General features: G+C 39.2%; 1 protein-coding gene across 1 annotated transcript; it reads left to right on the top strand.

The window, feature by feature from the left end:
- Positions 1 to 7,625: 7,625 nt before the first annotated feature.
- LOC149927318 (single-strand DNA endonuclease ASTE1-like) lies at positions 7,626 to 8,936 on the top strand. Its single transcript, XM_090157842.1, has one exon. It carries the CDS (start codon positions 7,626 to 7,628, stop codon positions 8,934 to 8,936), a length of 1,311 nt encoding a protein of 436 aa, XP_090013968.1.
- The last annotated feature ends 7,122 nt before the right edge of the window (positions 8,937 to 16,058 follow it).

Consider the following 16,058-nt stretch of genomic DNA (forward strand, 5'->3'; position numbering starts at 1 on the left):
CAATAACGAAAACGAGAAGAAGAGGTTATAGGTTTTATAGAATGTCTATGGTGCACTAATACCTACAGTGTCATGGGTGGACTCTCTTGACCTAAATCAAGGCCCAGTATTCTTCTTTCCCCTACACCACTTTTCTAATACTGTAAGTAGTATTACGGTGCATGGGTATACAAATCCACAAGTGTCTGTTTTCTATGTCTTGAATAAAATCTACGACGGTGCCCCCCCCCCCCAAATATTTGTCTGGAGCCGCCCCTGTGTTTCCCACCTTCCGGTTTGCCTGTACTATAAAGGTACGATTGTCAGGAGCCACGGCAGTCTGCCTGCGCTATTTAAAAAAGTCGTAGTTTTTAGGGTCTTGATATTCATGTTTTATAATTTAAAATTATTTATCTATCTCAAGATTATTATTTAATTTAAATAATCTTGCTTACAAGCGGGCGTGACACTTATTATGTTTAACTCTGCATAGTTACACTAAATGCATTTCGGAGAAATGGGATTTCGGTGATGTGAGCTTTCGGAGATGTGAGGTCAACCCGACTCGACACGTTTTAGTTTTACTTTTGGTCTTTGTCTAGGAATATACCTGGGTATACCAGCCTGAAGAGAAGACTACGGTAATCCCGAGAACGCTCGACAGTTATTTTAGTGAAAATGGGAATTTGCAGTTTGAGTTCGCTTATAGATCAAAATGAGGAAATGTCCCCTCATCATAAACTACGAAACACTCGCCTAGTAATCGACGGACACAACCTACTAATTCAGCTATATTTCAACAGCGATTTGGACATCGTGCATGGAGGCGATTATGATAAGTAAGCGTTAAATAAGATTCTTTTGGAGCTCTAATTTACGGCCACGAGTTCGGATAACTCCCTCTGTACCGTTTATGCCAGATAGTTAATTATAGTTACTCTAGCTAACGCTTTTTTTCGCTAGTCTCGGGCTTTCTTCATAGGTATCGATGGCCACGGGTATTTAAGTTTACATATAATAATAATAATAATAATCAGCTAGGCTAATACCCAAGGCACCACCTTAGGCGTAAGCCATCAAGCGACGTTTTAACAGTGGCGTAGCCAGGATTTTGTTTCGGGAAGGGGGCAGACCTGGACAAAATTGCGAGTGAAATTCAACCATCCACTCTCACTCTAGAATGAGAGTGAAAAAAAATTAAATATCTTCATTCTCACTATAGAATGAGAGTGAAAAATATGAAAAAAAATCACTCTCACTCTAGAATGAGAGTGAATAAAATTAAACATCTTACCTCTCCCTAGCGAATGAGATTGGAAAAAATAGTTAATTTTAATCTTCCACGGTTTCTTTTTTTTTGTTGAGATACATAAACATCGGTGTCGACCCGAGGCCTTAGACACCAGCACACACACAATAACTGATTAATCAGGGTGAGATATGTGTAACGGCCACGCCGACGGGGGGATACGTGGGGACAGGGGTGGGGACACCCGTGGCGGAAGTATCCCGACCACCCGTTGGGGGATTGGTAGTCGTCCTCACACTTTACAGGAGTGAGCCACTACTCCCGGCTCTTCCACGGTTTCACTTTTGCCGAATGCACTCCACTCGCCGAGTGTACTGGCGGCAAAAGAGTGAAATTCTTCAAGGGGGGGGGGGGGGGGCACACCATTGAAAAAAAAAGTAAAAAAAATAAAAATATTTGTACGTATATATCGGGATGGCGTTTCGGGTAGGATTTTTATAATTCTTATAGGTATACAATTATTTTTTGCGGGGCCTGTCCGTTCTTTAGCTAAGACCCCGCTACTTTATCTTTGCAACTGGACACCCGACGGAGTAATTATCTCGTTGGTCTAGACTATTTGAACTTTTCTTTATCTATGCCTGTCCGTCCTACTCCTCGATATTTAAATCTAACAACTACATAATGTCGCCATCTACTCGCAAGCACAAAAGAAAAGATATACCACCAGAATCGAGGTCATCGGCTGCTACTACTGACGAAGCATCTGGTGAATCAGTCTGCACTCTGCAGGCGCGATGAATTTCATGGGCCCATCTTTGACTTCAAAGCGAGCTTCAAAGGCTCTCCAATCATATTGCGAAGACTGTTCTGCAGGCAATTTTTGGATTTTTAAAAAAAAATCAAATAAATCGATTTTTTTTATTTAAATCGGATTTTTATTGATTTTTTTTATTTATTTGATTTTAATTAAAATTTCAAAGCTTTATATAATTTAGTATAATAATTTTACCTAAATCAAATATGTTTTAATTTTTAAAGACTAATATGTATAATGAATTTGTTAAATTTAAGCTAATAATCATATAGAAGTTTTTATTTTTTAAAACCTATTTTGGTACTTCACAAAACAAATTTGGCGTAATCCCCAGCCACAGGTAGAATCCAATGCAACATTAGGGGGGAAATACGAGATAGATTATAATTAAACCTAAATTATAGCAATTGGCGATGCTTTTTCTTTTTCAAAAATACTATATAAAATTGATTTAAATCAATGATTTTTACCTCTCCGAGGGGACAAAGTCCCCTAGGAGGAGACAAAGTCCCCTAGGAGGGGTTATACAACGACCGTGTCTGTCTGTGGGTCTGTGGGTGGGTCTGTCTGTCTGTCAGGACTGCGAACGCGTTCGCATTTTCGGTGCAAAGTGTAATCACTGCGTACGCAGTTTCTCAAAGGGTTGGCAAAACCACCGTGTGACGGTGAGCGTTAACGGATGCATTTGCGGTTTGGTTTGGATGGTGTTTTTTCGCTCACCGTCGTGACGGTTTGGTGTATTACGTTTTTGTAATGTTTATGCGTAGGTTGTGAGTGTTGAATTTGTTGTGTTTGTGTTCTGATGGTTGTGCATGTTGAGTCTGTTGTGTTTATATGGGCGTTTTCTCTCCAACTTCTTCTTAATGACTTTGGGACGGACCGAGTGCTGAGTGTAATGCTACCTCTCAACGTCCAATGGCCGGGTTTCCACCAGTCGTACACGGTATTCGTCTTAGTATCAATTTGCGATCGCATCGGGCGGGATTTGAACCCGAGACCTCCTGATTGACAGGCGGACGTTCTACCACAGAACCACCGACACTTGTTACGCCTTATTGAAAATTAGACCTTCAGCTTTATCGGAAGCGTATTTAATAGAGTACGAAATTTTGGTTTGAAATAGAATTGAAATTGAAATTATTGCATCAAAGAAATTCTAATTTAGCGTTTCTCTATTGATTAAAAACAAATGCGCCACCCAGGTTTCGAACCCAGACCATTCGGCTTGGCAGTCGAGCGCTCTACCACAGAACCACCGATAGCTGCTTAGATTCACTGAAATTAAGACAGGCATCGTAAGCATAATAGGTAATAAAGACTTTTTTTATTAATGAATTTATGAAGGCCTAATCTGGTATTTTTTAAAGGTTAAATCTTGTTTTAGCGCAGTCAGCCGAGATTAGAGGGTTAAAGGGTAGACCCTGTGGGTGGTCCACTTTCTTAACGACCTATATATAGTTCTGTTAATTCAAAGGAGATAATTTAACGTTAATTGCTTTAAGAGCTGGCGGTTAGTCAAGTGGCTCTCTGTGCTTTGTTGATGGTAAGGTTTTTGCTTCTTGTAAATACATTTGGTGTGGATATTTGGATATCTACGATTTCTAACGCAGTCAATGATTTCTTGGGTGTGCGAGTCATTATATGATATTGGAAATTGGACGGCGTTGGTCTTTTTCATGTGGTATGCGTCACAACGTCAACAGGAAGTGAACGAGTCGTCCACTACCAGATATCTACGGTATCTTCATCAAGGGCGAGTGTTGAAATAAAATGAGCGTTAAAGATGCGGCAAGTATTTCGTAAGCGAGTAATTCCAAAAAGCCTCTGTAGATATTTCTTTCATTAAAATTTGCTTCGTATTATATTTAACTGATAAACTTGTTCTGTAAAAGGGTTTAATTCAATTGTGCATTGTTATAGTACGTCTAACTTACTGTTGTAACTACTTAACTTATGATATTCTGAATAAATTAAAATTGGTCGTTTCGTCTCAATTATTTTAATTATAATAAAAATTTTATACCGGGCGGGATAGAAATGGGTTAATATTTTTAACAAATAACTCTAAATTGCGGAGATATATCTTTAAGGGTTATCTCGAGAAATTAATACCACTAGGGACAATTCTTCCGAGGAGAGGTATATTTTGGCTTGCCAACTTGTTTTTGGAAAAAATCATTGATTAAAATCGTGATTAAAATCAAGTTGATTTAAATCAGCCAACCCTGCTGTTCTGGCTGGTGGTTGGTTTGAAAACGACATTTAAATTTATCCAAGAAAATAAACAGTTCCACTGGTTCTGCTCCGACTGTAATGTACTTATAGAATTGCGTCTTAAAGAATATGTGGGCCTTCAACGGGTTAAACAAAGGTTTCAGAAACTAAAAGCCGGACGGTCCTTCATTGCGGGCGGTTCTGGTAAAAACATTTACAGTACCGTCTGTAATAACTGCACTTCCAGATTGTCTTAAATAGCCCAAAGAAGAAATACCAGGCGTTAAGAACAAATTTGTTGATTTAAAGAACATCCAGACGAAGATCTTGAAGCCAAATTTATTTGGAAACACAGATAAAGGAATAACCCCGTTTAAGGGAAGAGATAGCTTCAAATTTTGATGAGAAGTGCCATCTCCAGCGACGCTCCTGCAATGTTTTTAATTATGCCCAATTAAACCCACCTGGGAGGAACGGTTTTCGCGTCATTCGACTGGGTCGATTACTCGATAAGAAGTAGGGAACGCAGGGGGTTTAATTAAAAGTCAAATTAAATGTATCTAGGTTTCTCACATTAGTATTTCCTGTACCAATTAGCAGCCTGATCTGACTAAAACAAGGTTGCCCCAGTTTTTTCACAATCAAATCCAGGTTTTCCCCATTGAGTTTGGAATAAATAGAGGCACAACTAAATCTGGCTGGCGCGGGACCAATTTCGTTCAATAAGGAGACTTTATCAACTTTATCGTTCTACCGTGGCGGCATCTGTCTCTAGTGGTGGAAACTATATTGCAATTGAATTTTTTCTTAACAAACAAACCTTTGAAGTTGTTTAAAAATAATTTTATTCTGTCAACACGATCCTTTTTAACTCAAGTTACGGTGAGTTAGCTAATAATAATTTATTTTTAGCCATATAACTTTACAAAATATAGATGGCGCTACCGCCTAATTGAAAGATGAATTTCATACAGTCTTATTATCATAAGCCTATCAACCCTAAGTTTGAAACGCGCATAGCGCCCTTTGTACCACCACTGGACGGGCGAAAAAGAAGAAATCAGGCGATAGTATCGGCACCTGGTAGAGATAAATTGAAGCTTCTTCCTTCCCCCTTTCTTTCTCTACGCACCTCTCACTTACTAAAGCAGCTGGCATCATGCATTGCGAGACGCGTTACGTTTCTCTTTTCCGCCACCGGGTGGATTTAGCGCTGTACTTTCGACAGTCGTTAGCTTGAACCAACACTGCCTTTCGATTAGGGTTGATATGCTTATGCTCTTACCGAAATCGTAATTTTAATTCTAGCAGTATTATTCCCAATTCAATGGTTTTCCCTGACCATCTTTGGAGATTTTCCCTGACTTATTTTGTGCCAAGATTTTGTATTTTTTCCAACCGAAATTAAATTCCCTGGCATATACCTGATTTTTATACCCATATTCAAATTCACTGACTTTTCCCAGGAATTCCAGGTTTTTCAGGTACCGTGGCAACCCTGTAAAATATATATATTTTAATTTTAACAAATATTTGAAAAAAATATTTCATGAAACCTAATGATATAATTTATAAAACTGAAATACATTTTCGTACTTTCGCCTTTCAAATTTCATATTATAGGGCCCCTTTCATCATAGACGAAACACAATAATTCAGCTACAGAAAACAAGCGACTAGTGTTGGCAGAATCACTACCCGGTTATGTTGGTGACGAAAATTACCAGTAGTGAAAACGCGCTTTTGAGCTTTAATTTTAGTTCCTAAAAAAAGGCGTCAATATTATTATTTTGGCAACTGAACAAAATTATTGTGTCAAGGCACCCCCTATCAAAGTAACGGTGCCAAGGTTTCAATTTCTAACTACAATGTTGTTTATTTAAAATGACCTTTAGCGGATCTCGGGAGTAGGGATGCCCCAATATATCGGCCTATTTTTCTAATATAGGTATCGGCCAATATCGGCTCTAATACGATATTGACCGATACCGATATTCGAAAAATATTTTCCGGAAAAACTTTTAAAAATAAGAAAATTCCTGATTAACTCACTAATGATAACATTTGATTTGATTGGCCGCGCCTCGTACGCCACACTTCAGAATTAAGCTAGATCATACCTTACGAGGGGGGGTTACGAGTGTAAACAAATAAAAAACTACGATATTCGATTTGTGATAGAAAATATGTATCAAGTAAAATGAAAAGGAGCATATTCGGCAGGGTTCGAAATAAAAAAACCCGTACCCAACACTATAAAACCCACTTTTTTTTAAGAAGGTGGGTTGTTTTTTTTATATAAGAAAGAGTCAGTTCATACTTATTTTAGTTTTACACGTGTTTATTCGTATTTAGTTAAAAAAAAATTATAAACCTTTTTACTAGAAATGTCTTAAATTTTATTAATATCGCGAGTCGAAATACATCGATTTTTGTACTGTTAACTTGTTAGCCTAAATTTTAATAAAACCCAAAGAAACCCGATGGGTCTGGGTTTTTTTTTAAACCCTGATATTCGGACATCAAACTTTTTTCATGAAAAATTAGAATAAAATGGTTTGATATTACGGCATAAGTCTATAATTTTGTTCCATAAGTTTGTCACTTGGGGAATATTTTACTGAGAGCTAGTAAAGGAGTGACGTCATTACAAGAAGGAAATTTCCCCCTAGCGAGGCGCTGTCAAAGGCTACGTGTGACGCGTCTGTCTTGTGAATAGCTCTCAGTAAAACGTTTGCATGTGAAGAATAGGAAGTGTCACACTTATGTTACAATATTATACACTTATGGCTATACCTTTATCGGTACATCCCTACTCAGGAGTAGAAATTAGTAACGTTGTTAAATTTAAAGAATATATATAGTCAATTAAAAAGATTTGATTGTATACCATTGGACCGAAATCCCATTCGTCCGAATGTACCATTTAACCGAATCCCAATCGACCGAAAACCGCGTTTTGCGCGGTTTTCATTCAATATATTTATAACGTTAGTGATACATTTTTATATATCGTAGGGTACGTGACGACAGTATATCTAATTTGGACAAAACTATGTGTATTTTTAGACCTTTTTCCCTTGAAATTCGATATTTTCCGGGTTTAATTTTTGAAAATAACCTTGATAAGACCCGACGTTAAATAGTTGCCTACCATATCTAACCTAACCCAACCCAACCCAATCTAACCCAACCTAACCTAACCTAACCTAACCTGAACTAACCTACCCGAAGTGAAAACGAACCAATTTAAATTTCCCGTTCAACCGAATCCCGCTATGTTGGGCTATAAACGAAAATACGTTTCGGTTCAATGGGATTCGATCGAACGGGATTCGGTCCAATAGTATACAACCAAAAGATGTTATGAAGCTGTTCAACCTAATCTTTCATGCCAAACACTTATTGGCTCATTTTCCTGGTTTAAGCAAGGACCTTATGCCGATTTGCGCGGCGTTGTTGGGCAGCGATTACATTCAACCCGGAGTGTTAGAAGACTTTCTCAAGATGAAAATTCGAGCGCATTATAAAAATACAAGAATTATTTATAACCCCAGAAATTTTGGGCATACGAAAATAGTGGGTCTTTTGTCTTGGATAGCGACTCAAATTGACCACGAAGTTTTGAATCAAGTGCTAGTCAGCGTCAAAGTTGATTGCCGCAAAGAAGTACTTGAAATGATCGGAGAAGTGAAGGAAAATTACTTAAAGCGCAGTTCGGCTCTACTGGATTATTTGCTAAATCCAAATATTTCGGGACCACGTTCGATAAACAAGAAGGTTAAGTCCAAACGTGGGAATATCCCTCCGTTGTGGCTCCTCAAGCAATTGCACCTCTCTGATTTGGGACCGAACTTGTTGAACGTAATCTGCAACCGTCGAGTGAAAAATTATCCTATAATCGGTGAACCGCAATCTCCAAGTTGTCACACTTGCGCGGCCAAAATTAGATTGGCCATCTACAAGATTGCGTTAAACGTGGACGGGTTTGAAAACTATGTCGTGCAAGAGGATGATCATAGAAATTGGCAACTCGTTTCTAATCGAGTTGAAGTGATGTGTGACCAAATGATTGTACCATCTTTAATCGACCTTCCCAATATGGATATAATGAGAAGGCGTCAATACTGGATGGAGAGTGTGGAATGTCCGGACATGGATCTGGAAGTGTTTCCATCGACTTTTCAGTTGCCGATCGCGGTTCTTCTTTTTTTCAAGAAGAACACGACTCTTCCCATTAGTGAAGAGTTCATCGACGCCTCGCTTTGTTCGTTGATTCTACTTGGGCTGATACGACCATTGCTTGACGGAACGGTTCTTTCAATGGCAAATCAATCCGTTTTGTCGAAAGATTTGATTCGAGCGGACGAGCGATTATCGAAATATTCGAATGCAGTTCGACGCGCGAACGGCGTTTTCCAGTCGGACATCGTGCATCGCTACAACGAATACCAAGTTTGTTGCCGTAATGCCTTCAGCTTGAACCTGCTTCTGGGAACCCCGTTGCCAAAACCCAAGTTCCACGAATGTCTAAGCGGGACTTTCATCTACAATTTGACCCGTATGTTGAGGAGGCAACCGTCACCCGACCAGTTCGTCTCGGAACTCTTGGGTCGTGGATCTAGTTGCGATTTCTTCTTTCGTTTCGCGAAAGATTTTATTCAGGAGCATACTTAAACTTTTAACTAATAATAATTTACTGTTGCCTAGGTGAGACACTAAGAGCTGTATTTTAATTCCACAGTTTGGAATAAAACTATTTTATATTTAAAATGATAATTTTTTATGAAGCCTAATAAAAGTTTTCATATTACGATACTTTTCTGGAATGATTTGTTATCGTTCAATGGACATTTTCGAACCACTGATACCTCCCAAAGATTAAACTATTCTAAGAAACTGATCATCGTTACCTTTCAAATTATTTTTCCCCAAAATGAATATATATATATATATATCTGTAAGAATGATAATCTATTGTTACACCAACAGTAAATTTATTTTTAGTATTTTTCACGAAAGACTAGTGGCGGAGTTTGGTTTCATTTGCCTCATAGATTATGCAAGGTGTTAACTAAAGACAGAGCGGAATGGTTCCAATAGACACTTCAATAAAACATCTTCAAGGAAATCGCCACGAAGTAATGTTTCCAAGATCCAGGACCTGCAAGCTACTGTTTATATAGTGCTTGTTGAAATAATGCAAAATTTTCACCTGTAGGGTAGACAACAAGTGTTTCCTTTTAACCAGGTAGCTTTTTTTGACACATTAAAGCTTAGCAAAACATGGCGTTCTGTTTACAGGTGGAAATTTTCCATTATTTCAACAACAATTATATAAACAGTAACTTGCAGGTCCTAGCTTACGGATAGATTACTTCTTGGTGATTTCCTTGAACTGTTTTATTTAAGCGCCTATTAGAAAAATGCGTGCTAACGTTTTTAAGTCAAATTATCTGTCACCAAAAATAACCCAAAATAGACATTATTTATTTTTTAATTTAATTTTTAATTAGGGTTCTTTCTGGTCAATTTGCAATGGCTCTTAGAGAATTTGACCAAAAAGTGTTAAAGCTGGAGGGGATTACCCGATCTAGGCTTTTAGGAGAAAGGTTTGAAATGAAGGTGCCTACGCAAATAAATGAAAGAAAGACTGGAAAGTTCGGATTGCCCAAGTTGTTTAACTAAATAATACTCACACACAAAGACTGTAACGCTTCAATATGATTAGCCGCGGTATTATTTTGCGTTATGGCAGCTAGGAGCAACAAACACAACACCCCACACAAGGAGAACACAACCCGTCAAAAGTCGTGGATTTTCTTGTGTACATTTTTCAATGGCTAGACGCTTTAGCGCCGGCTGCCATCGGAAGGGGAAAAATCGGAAATTGTCTTCCCCCCCCGCGCGTAAAACGTTGAGCGTAAAGGCTCGTGACGCTCGTCCAATGAAATTCGTACACAACCCTTCGTTAGCGTGTTTAAAGGCTAGCTGCGTTCTCCTTGGGTTTGTTGCTTCTAGATGGCAGCTATATTTGGTTTCAAAAAGAAATAATGAAATTAGTTTCAAGGTTTATAAGTTTACCAAGTGTATGTAAATAGATTTGATCATAACGTAAACCAATTTTTTTTAAATTCTTTGGAGGTCAAAAATAAATACTATCTTATCACAAAAATGGTAACTTACACCTTAGTTATATCCCCACATAATTATCCAACCATTTCCGCGTGCAATTATCCAACCATTTCCGAGCGCAATTATCCAACCAATTCCACGCGCATTTATCCAACCATTTCCGTGCGCAATTATCCAACCATTTCCGGGCGCAATTATCCAAACAATTCCACGCGCAATTATACAACCATTTCCGTGCGCAATTATCCAACCATTTCCGAGCGCAATTATCCAACCAATTCCATGCGCAATTATCCAACCATTTCCGTGCGCAATTATCCAACCATTTCCGTGCGCAATTATCCAACCATTTCCGTGCGCAATTATCCAACCATTTCCGCGTGCAATTATCCAACCTTTCCGAGCGCAATTATCCAACCAATTCCACGCGCATTTATCCAACCATTTCCGCGTGCAATTAGCCAACCATTTCCGAGCGCAATTATCCAACCAATTCCACGCGCATTTATCGAACCATTTCCGCGTGCAATTATCCAACCATTTCCGAGCGCAATTATCCAACCATTTCCGCGCGCAATTATCCAACAATTTCCGCGCGCAAGATTTTTTTGCTGAATGCTGAATTTCTGAACTCAAAATTTCAACAACGCATTTATAGCCGTCAGAACGGTGAACTTTTTGACTATTTTGTTGAATGCTGAATTTCTGAACTCAAAATTTCAACAACGCATTTATAGCCGTCAGAACGGTACTGCCTGAACTTTTTGAATTAATCCATGCCGAAGACCGAATTAAAATAATTTAATTATATTTAATATTTGACAAATAAACGACTGCCAAGATTACCGCAAGCCCAGGCTTAACTAACTTTCAATTACTTGGCAGCATCGGATTTATATTTTACTAAACTTATACATAATTTAAGCGATTTCATACGGTACTTAACCAATCCTTCAAAATCAGGGCCGGCGGATAATGTGGGTATGGTGGGTAGAAGTACCCACCCGGGAAATTCCGGGTGGGTATTTTAACCACCCGGAATTGATGTCATCAAAGTCTGTACTGTGGGGATAGAGCCACGGCCATTGTCACAGAATAGCTAGGTTTCCACTCTCCTCGAAAAGGTTTTACAAAGAATAATAGAGCCATGCCGCCTACAAAATAATTTGCACAATTTTCCCGAGACTACGTATTTTTCCTATCCCCTCCTTGATGAAGTTAGTACGGGCCACAATTAAAAATTCGTCACTGAGAGAAGAACCGCTTTCCCGGTTTTTCTCCACCTTCTTCTTCGCCCGATTGTAGGAGTGAGTCCGAGTAAAGTTGTGCAGTGAAAATTTAGTTCCTGGTAAGTGGTAAGTGACAGTTTTCAGTATAAAAACTGCAGAAGTAAATTTGTAAAATAGGTTATTAAATATTAGTTTTTAATTCTAATGAGACAAGCGTGAATAGTAAAATGCAGTCTTCGCAAAAGGGCAAATCACAACTTAAGCATAGACTTTTGACAAGTTTTTTCATTTCCTTCGCGTCAATCCCCTTTCTATTTCTGAAAATACGGTAAAGACTTGACTTATATCGGGAAGTGATGCGGAAGTTAAATACAACACTATCTTTATTTCATGCTTTAAATATCGTTGCTGTTGAAAACTATGCACGCGGCACTGCCCCGATTGAAATAAATTAAAGTAAATCATAAAAATCAAAATTTAAAAATACATAAAATGACAAAAGCATAATTTTCATAAGTGTATTTAAACGTTAATGTTTGTCGTCATTAGTCTCTTTGTATCAAACATTTATATAAAATAGTTATTAGCTGTTACATTTCTACCTCGCGTTGTGAAGTAGGATTGATAAGTGCATACACTATAACTTTTAGAAGGTAAACGATACTAAATGTATATTACATATATGATATTGAGTATTATATAGGCCTATCTTTTTATGTAGGATAACCCAATAACCCCCCCCCCCCTTCGTCTGACTACCCACCCGAGATTAACACGACCCGCCGGCCCTGTTCAAAATAATAGTTAAAAGAACTTAAAACTAATTTCTTAAACTCTTTTTGAAACCAAATGCATTGCACGTCGCATAATAGCACAGGTGGCGATAATGATGTCCATATGACCGTCATGTACCGCTTTAAGAACCCCCACGAGAGTGTTCGGTATATTTGCTTCTGGAGCGCTGATCGACGCCCAGTGTGATAAGGGCAGGTGAATAAGACGTGGTACGCATCGTCGATAGCTCCGCAGTGAGTGCAAGCGGCCGTCACACTGAGGTTGAACCGGTGTAGGGTCACATTTGTGGGAAGTCGACCACAACCTAGTCGCGAGAGAAGAGTATCGTCCTTGCGCGAGAGATTCAAATGAAGTGTAGCACTAAAGCCGGGAAAAGGTTTTGCCTCACGAAGAGGCCACACTACCCTATTGGTCTGCGAATCCGTACTCCATTCCGCTGAGAGAGCCCGACTACACGCACTCTTTATTTCTACAAGAGTATAGACGGGAGGAGGAAGTCCACTCTAGCAGGGCGCTGGAGCCCAGTGACCGAGGCGAGACGATCGGCCATCTCGTTTCCTGGAACTCCCACGTGAGCTGGACACCAGATTAGAGAAACCAGATACGGGTACCTATCGCAAAGCTCCTGGATACAGATGGCCACCGGATCCCTCGACCGACTTACCAGTTGGGTGAGTGCGCTTTTAGAGTCGGAACAGACAACTACAGGCGAACGCGGATGTGTGGACGCGTAGGAGAGAGCCATCTGGATGGCAAATAGCTCGACCCGATTATTAGGATGACCGGAGTCTACTAAATTAACCGCACCAACGTTGATGGAGGGGATTGCGAAGGCAGCACCCGCGACCCCTGAATCGGGGGAAGCCAAACCGTCCGTGTAGAAAACCTTCGCGTCCTTCGCGTGAGGTTCGAGAGTTGCGAAAAATAGTTGCCGTAACTGTACAGAGTTATTGTCATCCTTAGGGCTTGAGCCAGCGCGAGACGATGGCCGCCGACGGAGGGGTCCATGGTGGGGTCGCCGCAGTGACGAGGTGGCTACTAGTAACTGCAGGCCTGAGCCAGGCGCCAAGCCCTAAGTAGAAAAGGCAGCTTGTTCTTTGGGAAGCGGTGCTCCAAAATCTCCAAGGAGGCAAGGTTCCGGCGCAGGAGAATGCGGTAGAAAAGGCAGCCTGTTCTTTGGGAAGCGGTGCTCCAAAATCTCCAAGGAAGCAAGGTTCCGGCGCAGGAGAATGCGGTAGACGTCCGGAGTGCCCGCCGCCCCACATGGAGCCAGGGGGATTAGATCCATATAGTCTCTCCTGTTGCTTAAGGGCGGAATGGCCGCTTCGGCCGCCAGTAAACTGATAGGAGAAGACGGTGGATTCCCGAGGATGACTCGAAGGGCCGCATTTTGAACTCGATCCAGTTTCTTGAGGGCACAAGCTGGCGCCGACGCGTAAAGGGGACTAGATTAATCCAGTCTGGAGCAGGCTTGGAAATAAGCGGTGGTTACTGGGTCAAAGACCAGTTTATTAATTGCAGTTCAGAAAGTTCAGAAATTCAGCAAAATAGTCAATCCCGTCGTAGTGCCAATGATTTACGAAATAGAAGCAAGGCGCGCCCTAGCAAGTTGGAAAAAAAGAGGCAGGGCATGACCTAGAATAACGGAAAAACCGGGGCGGCGCCCTGCCCAGACTACACCACTGGTCTTCGGTTAGTTAAACGTGATATTAGTCATGTCTATGTTGTTTTCAATCTTCATCCGAATTAGTTTTGTAAAATTCTGCTTGATTTACAAATTTGAACAGTTCTGTAACTGATAATTTTTTCAAGTCATTAAGGACCACGTTGTACTTCTCTGATTTTAAATAACAAATTGTGTCGGTCTACCTTTAATGAAAAGGACTTTCAAATTTCAAAACTCGTGTCTTCAGCAAAAAAACATATGAATCTTCCGCAAGTGCCGTCCTCTGGCGGATATGGTTCGATAAATGTGCGAGGAAATGGTTAGATAATTGCGCGCGGAAATTGTTGAATAATTGTGCGCGGAAATGGTAGGATAATTGCGCGCGGAAATGGTAGGATAATTGCGCGCGGAAATGGTTGGATAATTGCGCGTGGAGTTGGTTCGATAAATGTGCGCGGAAATGGTTGGATAATTATGTGCGGATATAACTAAGGTGTAAGTTACCATTTTTGTGATAAGATTGTGTTTATTTTTGACCTTCAAACAATTTAAATAAAATTGGTTTACGTTATGATCACATCTATTTACATACACTTGGTAAACTATAAACAACTTATAAATCTTACAGAACTTAAACGGTACTTAACCATTCCTTCAAAATAATAATTAAAAGAACTTGAAACTAATTTCATTATCTCTTTTTGAAACCAAATATAGCTGCCATAACTCAAAATAATACCGGGGCTAATCATATTGAAGCGTTACAGTCTTTGTGCGTGAGTATTAGTTAGTTAAACAACTTGGGCAATCCGAACTATTATAAATGTGATTTCGACTACGCAAAGAAAGTTCAGCTTTCCAGTCTTTCTTTCATTTATTTGCGTAGGCTCCTTCATTTCAAACCTTTCTCCTAAAAGCCTAGATCAGGTAATCCCCTCCAGCTTTCACACTTTTTGGTCAAATTATCTAAGAGCCATTGCAAAGAACCCTAATTAAAAATTTAATTATAAAATAAATAATGTGTATTTTGGGTTATTTTTGGTCAAAGATAATTTGACTTAAAAACGTTGGCCCGCATTTTTCTAATAGGCGCTTAAATAAAACAGCTTCAAGCAAATCGCCAAGAAATAATCTATCCGTGAGCTAGGACCTGCGAGTTAATGTTTATATAATTGTTGTTGAACCAGAACGCCATATTTAATAAGCTTTAATGTGTCAAAAAAAGCTACCTGGTGTCCTGGTTAAAAGGAAACACTTGTTGTCTACCTTACAGGTGAAAATTTTGCATTATTTCAACAAGCACTATATAAGCAGTAGCTTGGTCCTGGATCTTGGAAACATTACTTCGTGGCGATTTCCTTGAAGATGTTTTATTGAAGCGTCTATTGGAACCATTCCGCTCTGTCTTTAGTTAACAACTTGTATAATCTATGAGGCAGATGAAACCAAACTCCGCCACTAGTCTTTCGTGACAAAAATACTAAAAATAAATTTACTGATGGTGTAACCATGGACTAATTAATGGCTATTGGTAATTAATTAGTCCATGGTGTTACTAATTTATAGACTATCATTCTAACAGATATATACATATATCAAAATCTTACGTCTCTTAACCAAAAGTAAATGAGCTGTATTTATTGGTTTGTAATACTGTAATAGTTAAAAGTTACAGAGCAACTTCATTTTGGGGGAAAATAATTTGAAAGGTGACAATGATCAGTTTCTTAGAATAGTTTAATATTTGGGAGGTATCTGTGGTTTGAAAATGTCCATTCAACGATAACAAATCACAACTCCAGAAAAGTAACGAAATATAAAAACTTTTATTTGGCTTAATAAAAAATTTTAATTTTCTTACTCGAAATTGTTACACGCTTTTAAATATAAAATAGTTTTATTCCAAACTGTGGAATTAAAATACAGCTCTTAGTGTCTCACCTAGGCAACAGTAAATTATTATTAGTTAAAAGT

Source organism: Leiobunum rupestre, chromosome 9 (assembly GCF_980474605.1).
Source record: "Leiobunum rupestre chromosome 9, qqLeiRupe1.1.hap1, whole genome shotgun sequence".
NCBI lineage: Eukaryota > Metazoa > Arthropoda > Arachnida > Opiliones > Sclerosomatidae > Leiobunum > Leiobunum rupestre.